The 18,251-nt window shown below is 42.5% G+C and overlaps 2 protein-coding genes across 2 annotated transcripts; both read right to left on the reverse strand.

Annotated features, from left to right (window-relative positions):
• Positions 1 to 3,025: 3,025 nt before the first annotated feature.
• On the reverse strand, positions 3,026 to 3,706 carry PHALS_02108 (uncharacterized protein; the record flags this gene model as incomplete). The annotated part of the gene is made up of 1 exon (XM_024716626.1): positions 3,026 to 3,706. One exon carries the CDS (start codon positions 3,704 to 3,706, stop codon positions 3,026 to 3,028), a length of 681 nt encoding a protein of 226 aa, XP_024582206.1.
• A 697-nt stretch (positions 3,707 to 4,403) lies between these two features.
• Positions 4,404 to 7,460, reverse strand: PHALS_02109 (uncharacterized protein; the record flags this gene model as incomplete). The annotated part of the gene is made up of 4 exons (XM_024716627.1): positions 4,404 to 4,614; positions 6,654 to 6,745; positions 6,812 to 6,889; positions 6,951 to 7,460. The coding sequence occupies 4 exons, from the start codon at positions 7,458 to 7,460 to the stop codon at positions 4,404 to 4,406; spliced, it is 891 nt and encodes a 296-aa protein (XP_024582207.1).
• Between the last annotated feature and the right edge of the window lie 10,791 nt (positions 7,461 to 18,251).

Below are 18,251 nucleotides of genomic sequence, written 5' to 3' on the forward strand. Positions count from 1 at the left end.
AATACGAGTTTTATCAGCGCTTGCTCTCTCTACTCGTGACTTTCGGTCGCTTGTCTTCACCGGGTTTTGCCCGGAGAAATCATAAAGAGGAGAAGACAGTAAACGCTGTATCCCCACCCGATATTAAAACTTGAAGACGGCAACAAACAATTTAATAAAATCAATCTCTAGGTGCTGCGGCTTGTAGCTACGAGTGATAGGATCCTCAAAGATACACTGAGGGAGAGTACCGTCGCCAGTTTTTGTTCATTGGAAAATCTCGGCTCACTATCACCTCGTGAGATTTCTGCTGCCAAATATTTTGGACAGCTCCGTGTACTGCAAAGAAGCAATCTCAACTTCATGCTTACGCCAGAAGCAATCTGCTTGCTAACAGAGGTGAGTTTACGACCGACCCACTCTCTGCCGGAATAAAAATGCGTGATACTACATCTATTCGGTCTCCAGTCGTCCCATGGCTCCTGGTATTTCAGCAATGCCATATGTAGAATGAATATAAACCTTAAATTTTGATGTAGGGTTTCGTGCTGTCAAGTTCCCAACTTTGACAGAAAGCTAAGACAAAAACTCTGCGATATGTCCCCGTTGCAAGACACTTATGTTTAATATATATCCGGTAACCTTTATGATCAAATTTACTGTCCTCTTTTCATAAAAGTCGTGCGTATGAAGCAATCGCATGACGCTTTTGGAACTATCAGAGCCTTCTTGTCTTCACAAATCCCAGGGCCTTCCTGTTAGTGACCGATATATCTGTGGGCTGCAAACTGCCTTCAGAGATAGTTACTCTTATAAAGTGGTTCCCATCAAACTTTGACCTCAATGGGGTATAAACTCAGTTCGTCATAAGTTGAGCAAACTTCGTCGATAGTTTGTCAACCTGTATAGCCCAAAACAAACTATTTTTTTGTCCGTGCCGTGTTATTTAGGCAAAAGCGACCTCACTGTGAAGGTTGTTGTGCCTGGCTGATGAGTGTCTGGGCCAGAATAGCTCTTAATGTCTTCCGACGCTTCATTACTGCCTCTGACCCTTGGGCAATCAACTATGCCACTTCGTCTACCTAACTAAAGATGTAAGCTGCTTGTCGTGTCTAGCTGTCTCAAGGACAGATAGGTGAGCTAGTCATGGTACTGATAGATGTGCAAGTCATGGTCTATCCTCAATACGGATACAGTCTCACATAAGTCTGGTCGTCAAATATACTACAGGTGCTATCAGATGCAACAGAGTAGCTTTGCCTTTTGCGCAAAGGAACTTTGCCTCAGCGAAATCACGTAGCATACCTCGCAGAAAATGAGGCTGTGCGCACCAACCATGCGAGGAGACCCGAGCCTCTCAAATGGCTGACTACTCAGTCTACTCGAATTTAAAAAAAATTATATATAGACTTGCGACTAGCTGAACACACGTAATGAACGTTCTGTAGATAGTACTCGTACTCCTCGATGTAATGCATAGCATGGGACTAGCGCCTTGCGCTCATGAACTTATTTTTGCCCTTAATTGTTCCGAGCTCTGATCATGTTACAACATCATATCACTGTACTTTGGTTCTTCTGAGTTTGGCTCTTAGTCCAAAAATAATGGAAAGATTTTGAATAGCTTAATCCCCACTACTTCCTGCTGCTAAAGCTTCTGGACCACTGATCACCACATGAAAATTAGCGTCATCCTGTCGAATTTATATCGTATGCTTGCTGCCTCGTAGTAATTTTGGTCCCGCAGGAGAGCGTTAATATACTATTATTAGTCAGCCTTCTTTCTCTCTTGTTCAAAATGTGCTTGATCTAGGCTACTTTTGCTCAAACCATATCGAGCTAAATATCGCGGTGTAGAAACACTATTCGTGGTTGTAAACGATGCCTATAAAGTCATTAAAGTCAGCAATTTGAGCAATATGTTAATAACGTTGCAAGGTGTATGGAAGGTATGGAAATACTACAAGACATTTATGGTAGACAAGAATACTTTCACGAGTGTCGACCTGCTGCCTGTGCTGACCCGACGTACATGATCAAGGGATGGAAACTTTGTGTAACGCTAAAGAAGTTGAATGCACTCAAGAGTATACCGTCAAATGATATTATTTTGATCGGTTTGGCTCGTACAATGAGCAAAAAGAAAAAAATGAAGGGAGTAAGTATATAAAACTAACATGCTGTAGTCAAATCGACTCTTTACGCTTCCAGCGATCCATCACTTTCATATTCAAGGTAAAGCTATATTTTTTCATAAGCAAATCCCAGTTAAAACCAGTAGAATTTCTACCAAATTATTTTGACAAGGGGCTAATGTAGCGCCTCGGCGTGTTCGTCATTTAGCTCATTAGTCACTAATTCTAGGCTCATCCACTGGCTCCGAGAGCTCAATGTTAAAGGTCAACAAAAATCCGGAACTACTACGGTATGTTACACTGTATTTGAACCCATCTCTTAGATTCTACAGGAAGTTCAAATTTATAGGAGAAAGTAACAACACAACATGTAATCAGTATGCGAAGAAGAAAAGGGTCATCATCTGAACTTGTGCTGACGAGGGCAACATAAAATGCTGAAACAATACTTTACTGTGGATCAACTTTTAATATGAAAAAGGCAAGATCATCTCATTTTTAGCTGTTTGAAGGCATTTCAAAGAAATCATATTAATCGCTCGTATATATTACCATACATAAAAGTTCGGGCTTCAAATTGAACCTGAAGATTGTTCAAGTTTACACCCATAAAGCTTCATCATCATCGAGGATTACCAAGAAATTGAGGTGCCACGCGCTTGCATCCAGATTACTTTTCGTTACTAGGCTATTTGTTGAAGGCAAACACTCTTAGGTAATTTTCTTCCTCATCGAAAAGAGGAGCAGATTCAATTTATTTTAAAGGCTTGAAGCTCGAGAAAAAAATTATACGGAAGACGATATAAAACGTAAATCTTGCGATTCCATTCCTTGACTTCTATCTCCTGAATGATTAACCTACTCACGGCTTTATAATCTTAAAGACTTAAACATGAACAGAGTTTTATAAGTCACACTCTAGGATCAGTGGTACTCAGTTCATCAAAGTGCGTTTGACAATAGTTCAGTGTGCGCTCATACGCTGGCTTCGAACAATGTGGTACTTGGCAGCGTTTGCCACCACCATGAGCCCAACAAAACCCGTTGGACACTGAAATGGTCTCACACGTCTCGAGAGAGCACACAGTGCCACCACCATGCGACCAGCAGGCACCTCTGGACTTGGCACGGTTGACACAACCAAGCACTTTGCATTTTACCGAGCCACCGTGTTTCCAGCATCGCTTTGCGTGTTTGGCGCGACTAGTGCATCCTTCAACCGAACAATACTTGCTACCCTTTCGACCAGGTAAAACAGCATTGGAACGAGTCGATTTTCCTAGACATTTGCGATTCGTAGGCGTGACTACAGTCATTGATCCATGCTTAGTTTTGAATCTTTCAGTATCCGATTCTGAATCAGATGACGTCAGTATAAAAGATAGAGCTGCTTTGTTCTTGACATCTTCGACAATTTCGGAGTTCTGCATGACGTAGCTAAGTGCAAGGTGCGAAGCTGGAGATACCGATGGCCCACCCGTCAAATAATGGAATGGCCTGCCTGCAGCGGTGGCACTTGGTGTGATGACACTGCTTGATAGATCTGAAGTAGGGGCCGGGGGCGCCAACGTTAGCTTGTTGCGTATATCCATCACAAATTCAGTTTGACGTGATCTTGTGATGCCTTGCGTAAAGTTTGTTTAATATAAGTGCAAGCTGCGATCGAGACGTGCGCAAGGAGCTCAAATCTGAAAGTGACTCGAGTAAAGACGGATTATGTCGCCGAGAATTGCACCGAAAGTTCGGGACCTCGAGTAGAAAGGGATACAGTTGTAGTACCAGGTGCTTGGCGTCAGGTGTTAGTCTAGAATGACATGACTGGAGTCTTTAACTCACTGAAAAACGACACTTGCTGTCTACACGTACATGTAGAGGCGCCATAACTTGACAAACCACGACATGCTGAAAAAACAGCTTGTAGGCACTCACATGTGACGTATGTCTTGAGCCAAGAGGTTTTCGTGTAAGACTTCGACAAGTCACTTTTGAAAGCGACTTTACAATTGCCACATCTTGCTGGTGGCTACATGAAGGACATGAAAGTGTTGAGTTACTTACTTCACTGAAAAGGCACATATGGCCATCGTGTTAAAGGAGCACCTGCTTTAAGCTTATATAGATATCGATCACTTCAACAATAGTGTATTGCGAATCTGACTTTTCTCCGAATATCGACGAAATTATAACAAACTTGCCCACAACAACGCCAATGATCACTTACAAAGACTCATTCCAAATTAACGACCAACGATGAAATGGAGGAGGTTCAGCGACAGTGCTAGTGTGGACTCATTCTTCCCCGATCAGTACGAGCCGCAAGCTCCTGGCGTTTGAATCCACAACCCCGCAAATCGCAAGTCTAGCCTTGGTAGTTTCTTTGTCGCCAAGCATACTCACTTCAAGTGATACCAGAACCTCGATAGAATCTTGCTTATGGCTGTCGTCCTGCCGGGGTTTACGTCCCGAAGCTGACAGTAGCTTGCCATCAGCAGCGTAAGCGCTGAGCATCTTTTGCAAACAAGCAAGCAAAGATTGAGACATTGAGATCCTCACTTGTCGCCAACGTGTCATTTATTGCTACATCGATCATTCGCTACAAGCAACTGTATATCATCTCTTGCTAACCCATAGCTACCACCGAAAGTTGACGGCAAACATACACCTTGAGCATGCTACGTCAAGAGATGATGTTCTTGTACCTGAATCCTTCGATATCGTTCAGCTGCTGATGGCCAATCGTGAGTGGCGCATTTCTTAGCATGCAATTGATGACGACAGAGTGAGAGGTCTTTTCTTCTTTTTCAGCCTATCCACTTTGATATGCTGTGCTTTCTTCTGCTTTCTAACTAGCGACATAGCGAGTGTCAACATGGCGATCTTTGTGCCGCGAGCTCTGTAGCTAGCGCATAGACTCTGCTTTTCTGTAGCGACGGATGATATTGAAATCCTTGACCGGAACGAAAACGGGACTTTAATCGTCGACTGCAATTTGTCTTTGAGAAGAATTTCTCAATGGGACAAACCGCTCTCATCTGATCTTCTCAGCAAATGAACCGTAAGATCTTGAAGCACAGTATTAGCTCGCGGCTTGATGACGATCAGCGATTTGGTAGCTACTCTCCTTATATGCTACATATACTGTACAGTGTAGAGGTACAAGCGCGTTCGTAATGGCTATACATAATCACATATTATGTTATGGTCAAATTTGAGCGAATTAGAGCAATAGAGAGGTTATCATACCTATTAATTAAGTACAGAAATAGTCGATACTTTTTTAGTTAAATAGAGTATATGACTCTTCGGACTAATTTTCTCTAATTTAGTTGTTCAGTCGTAGAGGTATATGATTATCAAGTTGTGATGCCGAATAAAACTGTTGGATGAGCTTTGTCGCGTCTTCGACATCACAAATGGGTTCTACTTGATTTCAGTATCTGCTGAGACAATCAACAAGGTCAAAAAGGACAAAGCTGGCAGAATCAATGAGATCAATGATGTGTAATCACAAAATTTGACTTACTCCAGCAGTTTTGCTGAAATCTGAAGTGATAAAGGCACATACTAATAAAAACTTAGAAGGCACCCAAGGATTCTTATGGGCTTAAGCTTAAAACTTATAGATCATTTTTCAATCTCAAGATACCAAAGCTGCCTTTGTTCAATGTATGGAACATACAGCACGTCTGTAAATTTTCGGTTGAAATTTCAGTTCAAAATCATTATATCTTTAGATCTGCGATCTGCTTGCATCAAATCGATTACCAACACTCGATGCATGCTGAAAGGATTCAGGTCATTCACATAGTAGTAGCAGAATATGTCACCGAGAAGAAGGTGTACTAGGCGCAAACTTTTCCAGTTTCTATGACTTGGTGAAGCTGGTTCTACAATTGCATACATCGAAATAGGTGTTGGGCTTTACTATCACGTAATTGATGATTTAAATTGCGACTAGAAGACGGGAAGAAAAAACATAGTGGGCTACGTTTGTCACTGTATAATTTCCTTTGCAACCTTCGTTAATAAATCTGAATTAATCACTTGGACCACAGATGTAATGTTTTTGGATGGACTGCATAATGGTATCCTCTCTCTGGCGTAATAGCATTCTCCAACGCATGAATAGTCTGTCTTTACTTGCAAGTCTGCTGTTGTCCTTTTAATGTGCTCATTTTTGGTGGAGCAATGCTACACAGACTAGCCTGAGAATGACTATCGACCTCACCGGAAGCACTTTGCTCAACGCCACTTCTCGACGTTCCAGCCCATTGAAGCTAATAGCTTAACTATATGAAAACAATGTATCAATTGCATTACCTATGCTTTTGTAATAACCATTTGTTTGTGGGTCATCAGGTACCGCACTTCTTTCGTCGCAGAAGGTCTATTAGATTACTACTTAAGGATTATTAATAGGAGCTTGATCGTCAGGGAAGGGAAACAAAGAAAACTTACAAAGATCATCGCTTTCCTAACAGTGAAAAGATGATGTCCCTAAATATGAAACACATCGCTATTCTCATTATCTTGTCACACTTTGCAGACTCATCCACGTGATGGGCACTCACGGTAGAACCGAGCGCTGCAATGACAAACGCACTAGAAACCCAAAATTTGGCCTTGCCTCTCTTTATTTTAAGAATATTAATATCTAATAGCCTCCTCATAGTGTGTCTGGCAATAGTTTTGCGTACGTTCATACGCCGGTTTCGAGCATTTGGACACCTGGCACCGCTTGCCGCCTCCATGCGCCCAACAAAAGCCATTCGAGACTGCAATAGTATAGCAATTTTTGAATGAGCACACAGTGCCACCACCGTGTGACCAACACACGCCCTTACACTTGGCACGATTAGTGCAGTCCAGCACCTTGCAACGCACCCAGCCGCCGTGCTTCCAGCAGCGCTTGGCGTGTTTAGCACGACTGGAACATCCTTCTACGGAGCAAAATTTACTTCCTTTCTTACCCTCATGTTTTGAGGCGGAAGGTCTTGTCAAAGTCAGTTGAGGAGACTCAGGTATCTCTTTCACGTAGCGCATACGCTTCACGCCAGCCGACTCATGTCTTAATTCACGCATTCGCGTCTTGCGTTGGTCAATCTCTGACTTGGCATCGGACGACGATAAAATAAACGATAGTGCTGCCTTGTGTCGGTTGTCTTGGAGACCCATGGTGGTACTCACCTTCAAGTTGTCGGTGGGTTCGTCTTGATTCAATATGGCGAATATAGATAGTCGAGATGCAGAGGTCGGAGATACCGTTGGACCGATGACGAACGTAGGCTGCGGCTTAGATATAGGCAATGCTCCGATGGGAGAGAAGTGATACGTGACGAGCGACATGTGGGGAGTCTGCTAATCACTTGAGAGAAGAATCGACTTGGTGGCTCCAAGCCGAATTTCAAAGTGATACTCAGAGAGAGGGTCGACCAACTGCTGTCGGGTGGCTCAGATTATGTCACGGATTGCACCGAACTGATCACGAGCGAGAGTGAGAGGGGAGCATGATTCAAACATTGACCTTATGACATTCAAAGAGTACAGCAAGTCATGACGTGCCACGTTCACAACGTACGTTACCAGCAGCCATTTAGTAAAGATAGCAAGATATAGCATGATTTTTATTATCGTAAAACAAAAAGGTGGATTACGACCCTCATGATGACAAAGTGACTGTTGTATTGCTGTGCTGTATACGCGTAATTCTGTTTAAAAACATATTGTGCCTCGAAAAGACTAGCATAGTTTAACCCTCATGCTTACAATGTTGTACTATTGCGATTCAAGCGACGGCAGATCACTTTCGCTTACCATTATATAAACCCAGCGATTGATCTTGCATAGGCTTTGCAGTATGCGCGTTTCTTTTTGCCCAAAGTTCGCAAAGCCAAACAAAAAGATGGGCACATGCCCATCTTTCGGGTGGTAATTTGTACGTTAGTCTGGTATCACCGTCAGGTGGTGGTCAGGATGAAATTTTTTTAACAGCTTGTTAACAAAGCAGGCGGTCGCAATGAAGGAGCGCCAGGAATCTTATTACACAGCAGGATATATAGTACTGTATACCTATTTTCATGACAAACGCTGTACTAAATGACGATTCCACGCTACGAGGCGGGACAGGGATGGGGGTTGATATGATTCACCCGACTGAGTCAACAACGCCTTTCCGTCTGGGTATAGATGAGCTGATATTTCTTCAGAACAATATTATCTGGCTTAAAAAGCCGTTATAGACGTTTGAGCAATCCCATGCACTTTCCTCCTATCCTGCGCATATGCTCCAGCAATTTTCCTTATGCTTATGTCCAGATTAGACAAGTTCTTCTGTTACGAGGACAACAACAAAGAGTGGAAGAGTTAAATCCTATAAGATCTTGACTTGTCAAGATATCGAGAGAAAAAAAAAATAATGTATACACATTGAGCTTTGAACAATGTCTGCTCTACGTAATTTAGAAAGGAGTAACAATCAGCATTGGGACCTTGAAACAAAATGCTCAAGTCCGTCAATATGGTAGATATGAGGGTCATAGATTCCATACGGCACAGAACAGAAAATTCAGCTGTCGATAAGAAAATGACGACGTTTATTGAGTTTCTGCCTCGTTTGCTACAATGTTTCATTCGAGGATAATAATCGAAGATTTATAGAATGTCTACATGGTAAAAATTTGGGCATTTTTGATTCATAACTTGATGAGAAGTTGATGGGCAGACTCGCTGACATCGCCACTTGATCGATAGATACCAAGTTAGTCTCACGTGATCAAGCGAGTAAAGGACCTGCCATATAATTTTACTCAGTGTATTGATGTGTAGGCTACGCTGTACCCAATTGCCCAATTTAGGTATATTGCTATTTTAGCTGCATGGATAGTTGATGGTCTAGAAACGTCCACAATCTCGTAGACAATGCAATTCGACGTCATCTATACGTAAACGTGTTCGACGCAAAATCAAGGGCATTCAATGGCATAATACAACATGCTCTCAAAATTTCAAGCTGTGTCGTTTTTTTTCTCTGCCTGAAGATAAAGATACTATTCTAGTCTTGAGCCTCGTCTCCACAGAGATGCTAGCTCTAAGGTTGTGGCTGTCTCGACCTCTGATTCCACAATCCTTCTTAATGAGCAGACTTATCGACATACTCAGCAATATTATAGAATCCAGACTCGCTCAAACGACTGCCTGCTCCGAAATAGCAGCTGTCATCTCCAATTTCTTGAAGGTCCCCCTCCAGCTTTGCTATTAGCCTGTTTGCAGAGCAGTAAATACATTAAAGCAGATGAAACCGCGAAATTTTTGATAAGCACTGGGTTTATAGTTCTTCAGGGGATTTAATGGCAGGAAATATTGACTGACTAGGTAATGCCAGCGTGTTCTCGCTTGGTAATAGCATAGTTGTATTTACTTATTTTTTGGACGATGATGTTCCTATGTATATTGAGATAATACTGTGTTTCAAACATTGGCTTCAGGTACTTAACAAAATCAGTTGAAATTTTATCTGGCTGCTTCAGATATGCGGACCCAAAGAATATATGATCGAATGGACAAACATCAACAGTTTTTAGTATCATTGTATCATGTAATACAATCAACATCTTCACCAACATAACATCAAGAATGAAGGGTCAATAACACTTTTCAATCCCGTTCGGATCCTGAAAAATGTAAAGTGGATTTTTCTGTCTTGCGAACGTAGGGGTGACATGAAATTGACCACCAACAAGCTTCATGGATGGTCTGTTAAATGTTGCTTATGTCCACCGTTATAATCGAAATCTACTTACCTGCAAAAATTGTCACACATGGTTTCCCAGGTCACATAAGTTTCCGATCACATCAGCTGCCGTAGATAGCAACCGATCAGATTAAAATTTTGATAAACATGTATATTCTTACCACAACTGAGTTACAGTGTGCGACTCTCGAACATTAGTTTCCGTTTAGTGTGCTGTATGTGCGAAGGTACCACCTGCCGCTGCTAAAGCGATTTTTTTGGGTTCTCACATCCGAGATTTGGTACTGCAAAACAATCGAGATCTTGCAGCCATTAGAGAGCACCAAGGACAAATCAAGACACAGCTGGGAGCTATAGAGAAAACATCGGCTATGACTCACACATGAACTTGGTGACAGTGAAAAGGTATGAAATATTATCTGCAATACCATTATTCGACTTTGGGAGGAAGGAGAGATTGAAAAGCTGCTAAGAGCGCTGGCGTTTTCAATCGTTGAAAAGGATTTACTCGATGTGAGTGCATTCCTTCGATGCAAATGCACGGTCTGGATGTTCAAGCTTCGATGCCTTTGAGTATGTACGAGACTCTGACTCACAGGATCACGTATGCCGTATGACTATGAGAACTAGCATCAAGAACGGCTTGTGGGTTCGGTATAGACAGCTGCAGTTGTCTGGGTGATAAATTGGCTAATACAAGTTAATTTAGATGTGTTACACGCTGTCCAAGTAATTTGGACTTTTGAATCATCAAGTTTTCAGAATAATTGCTTTGTGTTTTAAAGGTGTTGATAGGATCACTAAGATACTATGTCTGCTTTGGCCAAATAACATAGCGGCTTTCATATTGTGCAACGACTGTGGCTCATAACCGCAATTTTTTTGATTTATCTAGATCTAAAACGCAGGTTTTCAAGAAAAGAATCGTTTTCGTGTGTAAGCGGTTTGAGGATTGACCAGTTCAGCATATTTCGCTCTTTGTGAATTTAGTCAATCATCGATGCTTTATGCATAAGTCGCATGAGAATTTCAGTGCTACCTCAGTAGTGCGGAAATCTTTTCCATAGTTCCTGTTAACGAGTTAGCCAGGAAAAAGAAAACTAGCATAACAGGACATATGATTAAGAACAATACTGGCTACTTCTGCATAGTCGCACAAGAGTTCAAAGGAGGCAACGTAACAGCTGCGAACAGTACCTCGGGAAACTATCGCAGGGCTATGACGTTACCGAAGAATGTTCGGACTGAAGTACTGCTAGAAGTTGTGTTCAAGATAATCTTACGCTATCAGCCAATTTTGGTGTCATCGGCACTGCATTACGGACCAGAAACACCATCGCTTTTTCTTCTGAAAATCAACAATGAATTGGAAGCATTAAATGCTCATTAAAAATTCGAGCAAGGCGTCCGTTTACTGTCAACTGTAAGAATAAAAATCAAGACGAAGATCAAACTCTTAGACGAAGCTAATGATACAGATGCGGAACGGTATTGCATTTAATGCTATACACCCGCCGCAAAGTATATAGTTGTCATTTGGCCTTTTGACCGCCTGCAGCGAATGCTAACACGATGTAGATGTGTTAGACTTGGACTTTGATTGAAGTGCATATTAGAATAGACAAACATCAAATCTTTGGTAATTCCGATTTCCATATCACGCTTTTGTTAGCTGCTATTGTTCGCTGTTTACACAGATAGCCTCGGAATCTAGGAAACCATCTGCTCGACTATCAATAGTGATCGGCTTACACTCGGCTTAGTTTAAAAAAGCAGGTGTGAAGCAAAACATATTTTGTGATGTTCTCAATTTGTGTAACGAAAGTTGTGTCTAACGTACTCGTGGAATAGGCAGCCCGAAAATCAATTTCATGACAAGCAAGAGGGGCACAACTATTTTAGCTGGCCCAAGCCAAAACTATTCACAACTCTTTTAGCTATTCAAGCAGAGCTTAAGGTTTTTGGCAATTCATCCACTATCTTCGACTTCTGTCGATCCGATGATTCATGGCGCTCCGGTCAAGCCTACTGAAGATGGGATCGTATCTTGAAATTTAAGTCGAAGGCAAGAAAAGCGTTTTACTACTAAATCTTGTGGCCCGTCGCGAAAAGCATGGATATCAAACCCGAAGTCGACATTTTTTTATGCCTCTGCGTATTTATCAGTATCTTTAACAGACGCACGTCTCTAAGTTGATCAAGAAGTTCTACTGGCTACAACATAGCCTTAGACGATGATTGTAACAGGGTATGTACTGCACTACTGTGTGATCCCATCTTACACTCTTGTACAACCGTGCAAACATAATATTGTAAAATTGTACGGAAATTTAATTGCACCTTGTCCAATTGTGAGTATTCGTGAGCACCCCAATAACAGAGATGATGGGAGAGTATTCACGTGTGCTGTTGGTCGCATGTCATGCTGACAGGTCTTTATATTGTACAATATGGTAATACATTCCTAATTAGAAAAAAATATTAATGTATGTCAATCTTCAAATAGCAGAGCTAATTAGAAAGCTAGCTCTTTAAAAGTGTCTCGATTTCTTTCTGCGCGAAGCGTCCAAAATTCACCTCTGAACATTTGCTACCGCAAGCTCTCAACGAGTTTTCGGTGCAAAATGCGCTGCAAGCCTGTTGTTTTCGTAGCGCCTGATTTCAAACCCGCAACCGAGCAGTGAAAGGCTGTATGATGGAATACTAGTTGATCAAGTACCTTTTTTCAGGGTACGTAGACCAGCCTCGTATATTTATATATATGTCGATCGTTGCCCCGATGAGAGTAGAAATTTTGGTCAAAGGACCAAAAGTAGTAATTGCTCGCTTACGGTAAGACAAATTTGGGAGTGTCTTATCCGGTCACCGGAAGGAAAATAGATAGTCATTATTGTAAGCCAAGTTTATCTGAGCATTCAAGGCTTTAGCGCTGGGACGGAGGAAACAATTCCCTAAAGACGAGGGAGACTGATAGTATATTTTAATTGGCGACGCCAGATCGATGAAAGAGGCACATCAGTGTGAAAATAATCTAAGCGACAGAAGTCGTGGGTGTTGACCCCGCCAAGCCATGCAAATCCAGGGTTTTTGATATGTTTTTTTCTCAGTCATGAAAGGCGAGAACTGGTTAGCCATGTCTAGCAGTCGAAAAATCTCGCCGCAATGGCATCTTGGAGGCGAAATTGATTACTATCGTCTTGAAGGTCTCTAACCCGATGCTGCTCCCACCGAGACCTTCGGCGTTCAATCGCAACTTTGATGGAGCGGCTGGTATTGTAGGTTATGCAAAGTACAATTTTTGTGCCACAAGGACCGGCCGGTACACGAGAGTGAGAGCTCTACAAGCCCGGCAGAGACAATGAGCCACAGCGAGAAATGGAGATATCTTAGCTGTCAAGAAAATTCGCTACACTCGCATATGCTTCATCTCATAAAAACAGAATATCTGTTCCCTGTATGCCCCCATTGCTCTCGCATAAGAGATAGGTAGATCCGGATTCTCATGCATTGGAGCCCGTGTGCCCACCGAAGAGAGATGTCAAGTACAAGACGGCACGGCGCGGCCAACCGGAAGAAGCTGGACTTTATTGCATCTCATTAAAATCGTATCGTATTCAGTGGGACTTGACCTGATCAAAAGTGACTCTCTCTAAGAGAGCTAGAGCTCATAGCCCAGAGTGTTGGCTGCTGAAATCAAAGTTATGGGCTTTAATTTAGCCGCTGAAGGTTTTTTATACAAAGCGTCGAGCAATTACATACAACACGCAACTGTCAAAAACAGCAGTCAGTAAACGGAGGCATTGAAGATGCTGTGCAAAACTGCATTGTGCATTTTGCGATAAAGATAGACGAAGGTTATGTTGACCTGTCAAGTGATAGAAAGCGCGAAATTTTGCCTCGTCCGGGACTTGGATTTGATGCATATGATATCAACTTGGGTATGCCGTAGCTGGAACTCCTACTTCAGGGAGAGACCGGAAATCGAAGAACTAGGTATCAACACGAAGCTGCAATAGCTTTTCTAATGATATAGGGATTGTCCAAACCGGCTAGCTTTGACATTGCTAACTTCCTCGAGCAAAGCTCGGAATGCTGAAACCGCAGCGAGCCACGGTCTTAAAACGATGGACAGAGAAGCAATCTTGCTTTGCGAATTCTCTGTTGAAAGTGACTGTATACAGTGGGGTTTTAAGCTAGATAGTAAAGGGAATAGTTGTATGTTATTGTCTTCTATGCTACGATCGGCGAAGAGTGGAAGTGACTGGATTTCGTAACCCTCTGTTCCGAAGCCGATGCGGCTGAAGGCTGGCTGTAAGTCGCGAGTAAATAAACCCGGCTCTGAATGTAAGGAGGATGCTTTTCCATGCCACGATCTGATGGTTCTGCTGAGTCAGACGAGTCCACCGCGTGGAGCAGGAAGTTTCTAGACCAAGTGGCAAAAAAGCAACAAAAAAGTTCAAATGGCGATATGTCGTCCCTCACTACCTCCGGCACAAGCTCTTACAGAGCTAAGAAATATTTATCGCTCGGGAATAACTGCAAGAATTTGCAGCACTTGGGGCAAAAGGTCCATAAGACCTCAGTAAGTGTAATGACGATTAGCTTGATTTGTGGAATTGTGTATTGAGTCGCACCGCAACTGTCCTTATCACGGTGAAAGTGTGCGTTGACGCTTTTCTCTGTGTGAGTACAAAGCGGGTTAAGTTGAAGAAACTTCATTCACTTACTCGACATTCGGCGCCAACTTTCAGCGTTAGAAAGGCTTAAGGCAAGTAGCGTATTGTACATGCTTACCATAAGTCGCAATCTCACGCAATGCCGATTTTGACAAAGTATTTGCTGCAGAATGACATTTTTTGGCTGAATTTTGCTCAGAGCTTTCAACCTAGTTGATGATCGTAGAGATGTTCTTTCGACTGATGCCACAGCTGTTCAGGTCGCTGTACACAAACCTATTTCGACAGTATATTTGTCCATAGTATGAGACGCTGATCTGAAAAAGCACACGGACGGCTCGAAGCAGTGCTCTAATGCTTGCGCTTCAATATACCAGTCGTAAAGATAACAAATGTGTCGTTGGCGCCGATGAGATCCCCTTTCTATTTTCCTTTATTGAAAAGCATAAATTGCCACTACATCCTGTTAAGGTAAAGTTTATTGTAGTTTGATCAATGAACGTGTCCCATAAGGGTTTAGAACGCGGTTTGTGATGGCAATAATCTACTTGAATGCAGTGCAAATTATGCCGACATGGCATGCACGCTAATTCTCCCGATACTAGATCTATTAATTTTGATCGGCCATTTCATGTCTAACCCTTCGTCATAGGCTGTGCGTTTTGGTATTTAAGTAGGTGTCGATGAGCTTCATGGTTGAGTATCGCAAGCTTAAAGCATCAAACAACGTCAATTATGGTGATGACACAACGTTACTTAAATGAAAGATGTATCTTTATAATCTAAGGCGCACTCACTTGGCTCCGAGCATTTGTGAGTATTGCCTACTATGATTGGCTGGTCACAGCGACGTCCACACCAAACTTCTTACAACGGTTGGCAAGATAGTCCGCCTTCTTCGTCGTTGCCCCGTTGAGATAAGGTATAGATTGGTTCAGCTGAATAGGATTGGCGAGCCGCTTCCGTATTACCTCAACGACCGCATGTCACCATGGCGACATGAGACAAAACATACCGCGTATCGAACAATCGTGACATGTGTCGCGCTGCTGAAAGTTTTGAAACACAATAAGTCTAGGGACTTAGTTGACGCTTTTTTAAAACGCGTGGTTGCACGTCCATATCGCTATTGTAGTTTCCGGCCTCTTTGTATTACATGATATCGAAGGTATTGTGGTGCCTCATGAGGAAGACTCAAACACAAGATGTTGTGCAAGGCGCATTTTATCTACCAGGGTTGCCACCATTTTAAATGTGTCATCAAATTCTCGCAGCACATGTCGACGTCTTTGGACAGCCTACCGGCGCCAGCAGTGTTGGTAGCCCATAAGTGAATTTTGATCACCAATAAATGCGTCCGATTCGACCGGTAGTTTAGTCTTTGTAGACCGTCTGGGCAAAATGATTCATCTTGCTGCTGTCAGCAATAACGGGATCGGTGGGGTTGAGCCCATCCGTTTTTCGAAAAGGTTTCCTCCAACGTGGTCCATTGCGTTAAATAGTGATCCATCCTTTGCAGCAAAGTTTTGATGAAGGTTATTTTCTGTGTTATGAACCAGATTGAGCATGTCAACCGCTGACCATCCACAAACAGATGGCCAACCAAATTGCGCCAATCATGTGGTGAATATAATCTTTCAAAGCGCTCACGCGAAGAGACCAAGATGCCAGAGCGAGTTACTGCCATAACGCAGTACTAGCCTCAAGGCAACCAAAAATTTCACAAAATGGTTTTGTAAATCCGTTAATGCTTTCGACACCACCACGAAATGGCCTTTGCCTCGGTTGATCAAATTGGACTTGCTGATATCAGCTTTGCCATACTACCTAACAAAGACAGTGATTTTATTTCAGCGACTCTTAGCACATGCGCCGGGTGCGCGACGCTGTGGCTGATAGAAGAATGTGTCAATGTAACACACTGATGCCAGAGTCAGGTAAAACAAACACAAATTTTAAGCTATTGGCACTTAGCTTAACAAGGTATGCAGCGTCTGTGGTCTTTAAGATTACGTTGCGACCGCTCTACATCGAAGGGATTGAGCGATATGCTTGATATCCCAAATATAATGCGAACGTATGTAGTATCATTTTAATGCCATATTTTGATCCCGTATTTATGTGTCAGTCAGATATGAAGCTTTTGATGAATATGGAGCATCAGATTCCTTATCCTTTGTATGTTACCCATTACTATGGATCGTTGACGTGCTCTGAAACGCTGGAATTCCCTCAGTCCAGTTGTTGCGATGGCGGGTCTCGGGTGGTTTATCTGATATCTGAGTCTTCTAACTCTTGAACGCAAACTAGAGTCTCCGACAGAGCCGACGTGACGCCGCAACTAAAAGAACGCACGAGAGCCAGTCGTGGGAGGTCACCTCAATGTAAGCACAACTTGGTGAGCAAGTATTGGCTGAGACGTTGAGCGAGACGATGGGTATATTCGGACTGTCGCTAGCACTTTGTGAAATGGGGGTATTTTCTCAATGTGAAACCTCTCGGGGATTTCAGGTTCTGTTTCGACGGGTTTTCCTTCGTGCCATTGTCAGTTACGGCCTGACCTACCCCTGTACTTCTTATTCCTTGAAAAGAAAAGATACCGAACCACGCGTTGCAGCGCGAAATCCACAAGCAAGGGCCAGCCTTGGTGTATGTGTTATTTTTGTTTGGTAAATGTAACTATTGTAACATGGAGATGCGCAAAACTGTTAATAGCTGGAGCAGGATGTGATATATTTTTGTCATTACGTCTGCTTCACGGAAGGTAGCTTGCAAAGCGTTAGCACAAATAAAGGTGTGTTATCCTTACCCTTTACGCATTTTTGTATTATACTCATCGAAATTTGTGTCAGCTATAAATACCCAAGGCACATTCTGCTTGAAGGGGACGCATTTTGCATCCATTTCACAAACAGTATATCTTATGAGTGATTATGTTTATACAGGCAAAGCGCTCGAGGAGAAAAGTCCTGGCGCTCATTTTGCTCTCGGTTCAAGTGGATGACTTGCACGTATTAACCTATAAGGCTCGCCTTAGTGCGGCAATCAAATTCAAAGTTGGTCATGTTCGCCGATCAAGTCGAAAGCACAGTACGACTGCACCGACGATACTGTTCTGCTGCTTTATTACCTCCTTTCGCGCCAAACTGGTAGCTGCATTTTGCACACAGAAAACATGCATAATTTTCAGCCTGCTTATAGCCTTTCTGACATAGAAAGACAGTGTAAAGTGGGTTCTTCTTTCTTTCTCTCACAAATAAGTATTTATGTTCCCTTGGCTTGCAACGCAGTACTTTGTTCAAGGAAACAAATCTTTTTTGAGAATCTCCCAGCTTCGGGGCAGCACCCGTGGTGGATCCCTTGTCATCACGTCGTGTCTAATTTAAATAGAAGCCAGAAGAATCGGAAAATCCTCGAATGGTCGATACACTTTATACTCAACGCTCTTCAATTTCTCGCTTACGGACTTATCCTTGATCGATGATGAGCTTGACTTCTTCTCTGTTCTATCGCTACCAACTCGGAAGTTTTACTGTCTTGTAATTAATTTATTTGGGATGATTCTCAGTCTCTGTCAAGGCATGTATGCGGAGCAAAGGAATATATTGTGTATCTGTACTCTCTCAGCTACTTTTTTTAGGTGTGAATATATATCGATTGATGAATCGCATAAATCTTTATTTATTTGCGTTGTGTGTTGCGCATCCAGCT

This window comes from Plasmopara halstedii (genome assembly GCF_900000015.1).
Source record: "Plasmopara halstedii genome assembly, contig: Scaffold_1651, whole genome shotgun sequence".
Taxonomy (NCBI): Eukaryota; Oomycota; class Peronosporomycetes; order Peronosporales; family Peronosporaceae; genus Plasmopara; species Plasmopara halstedii.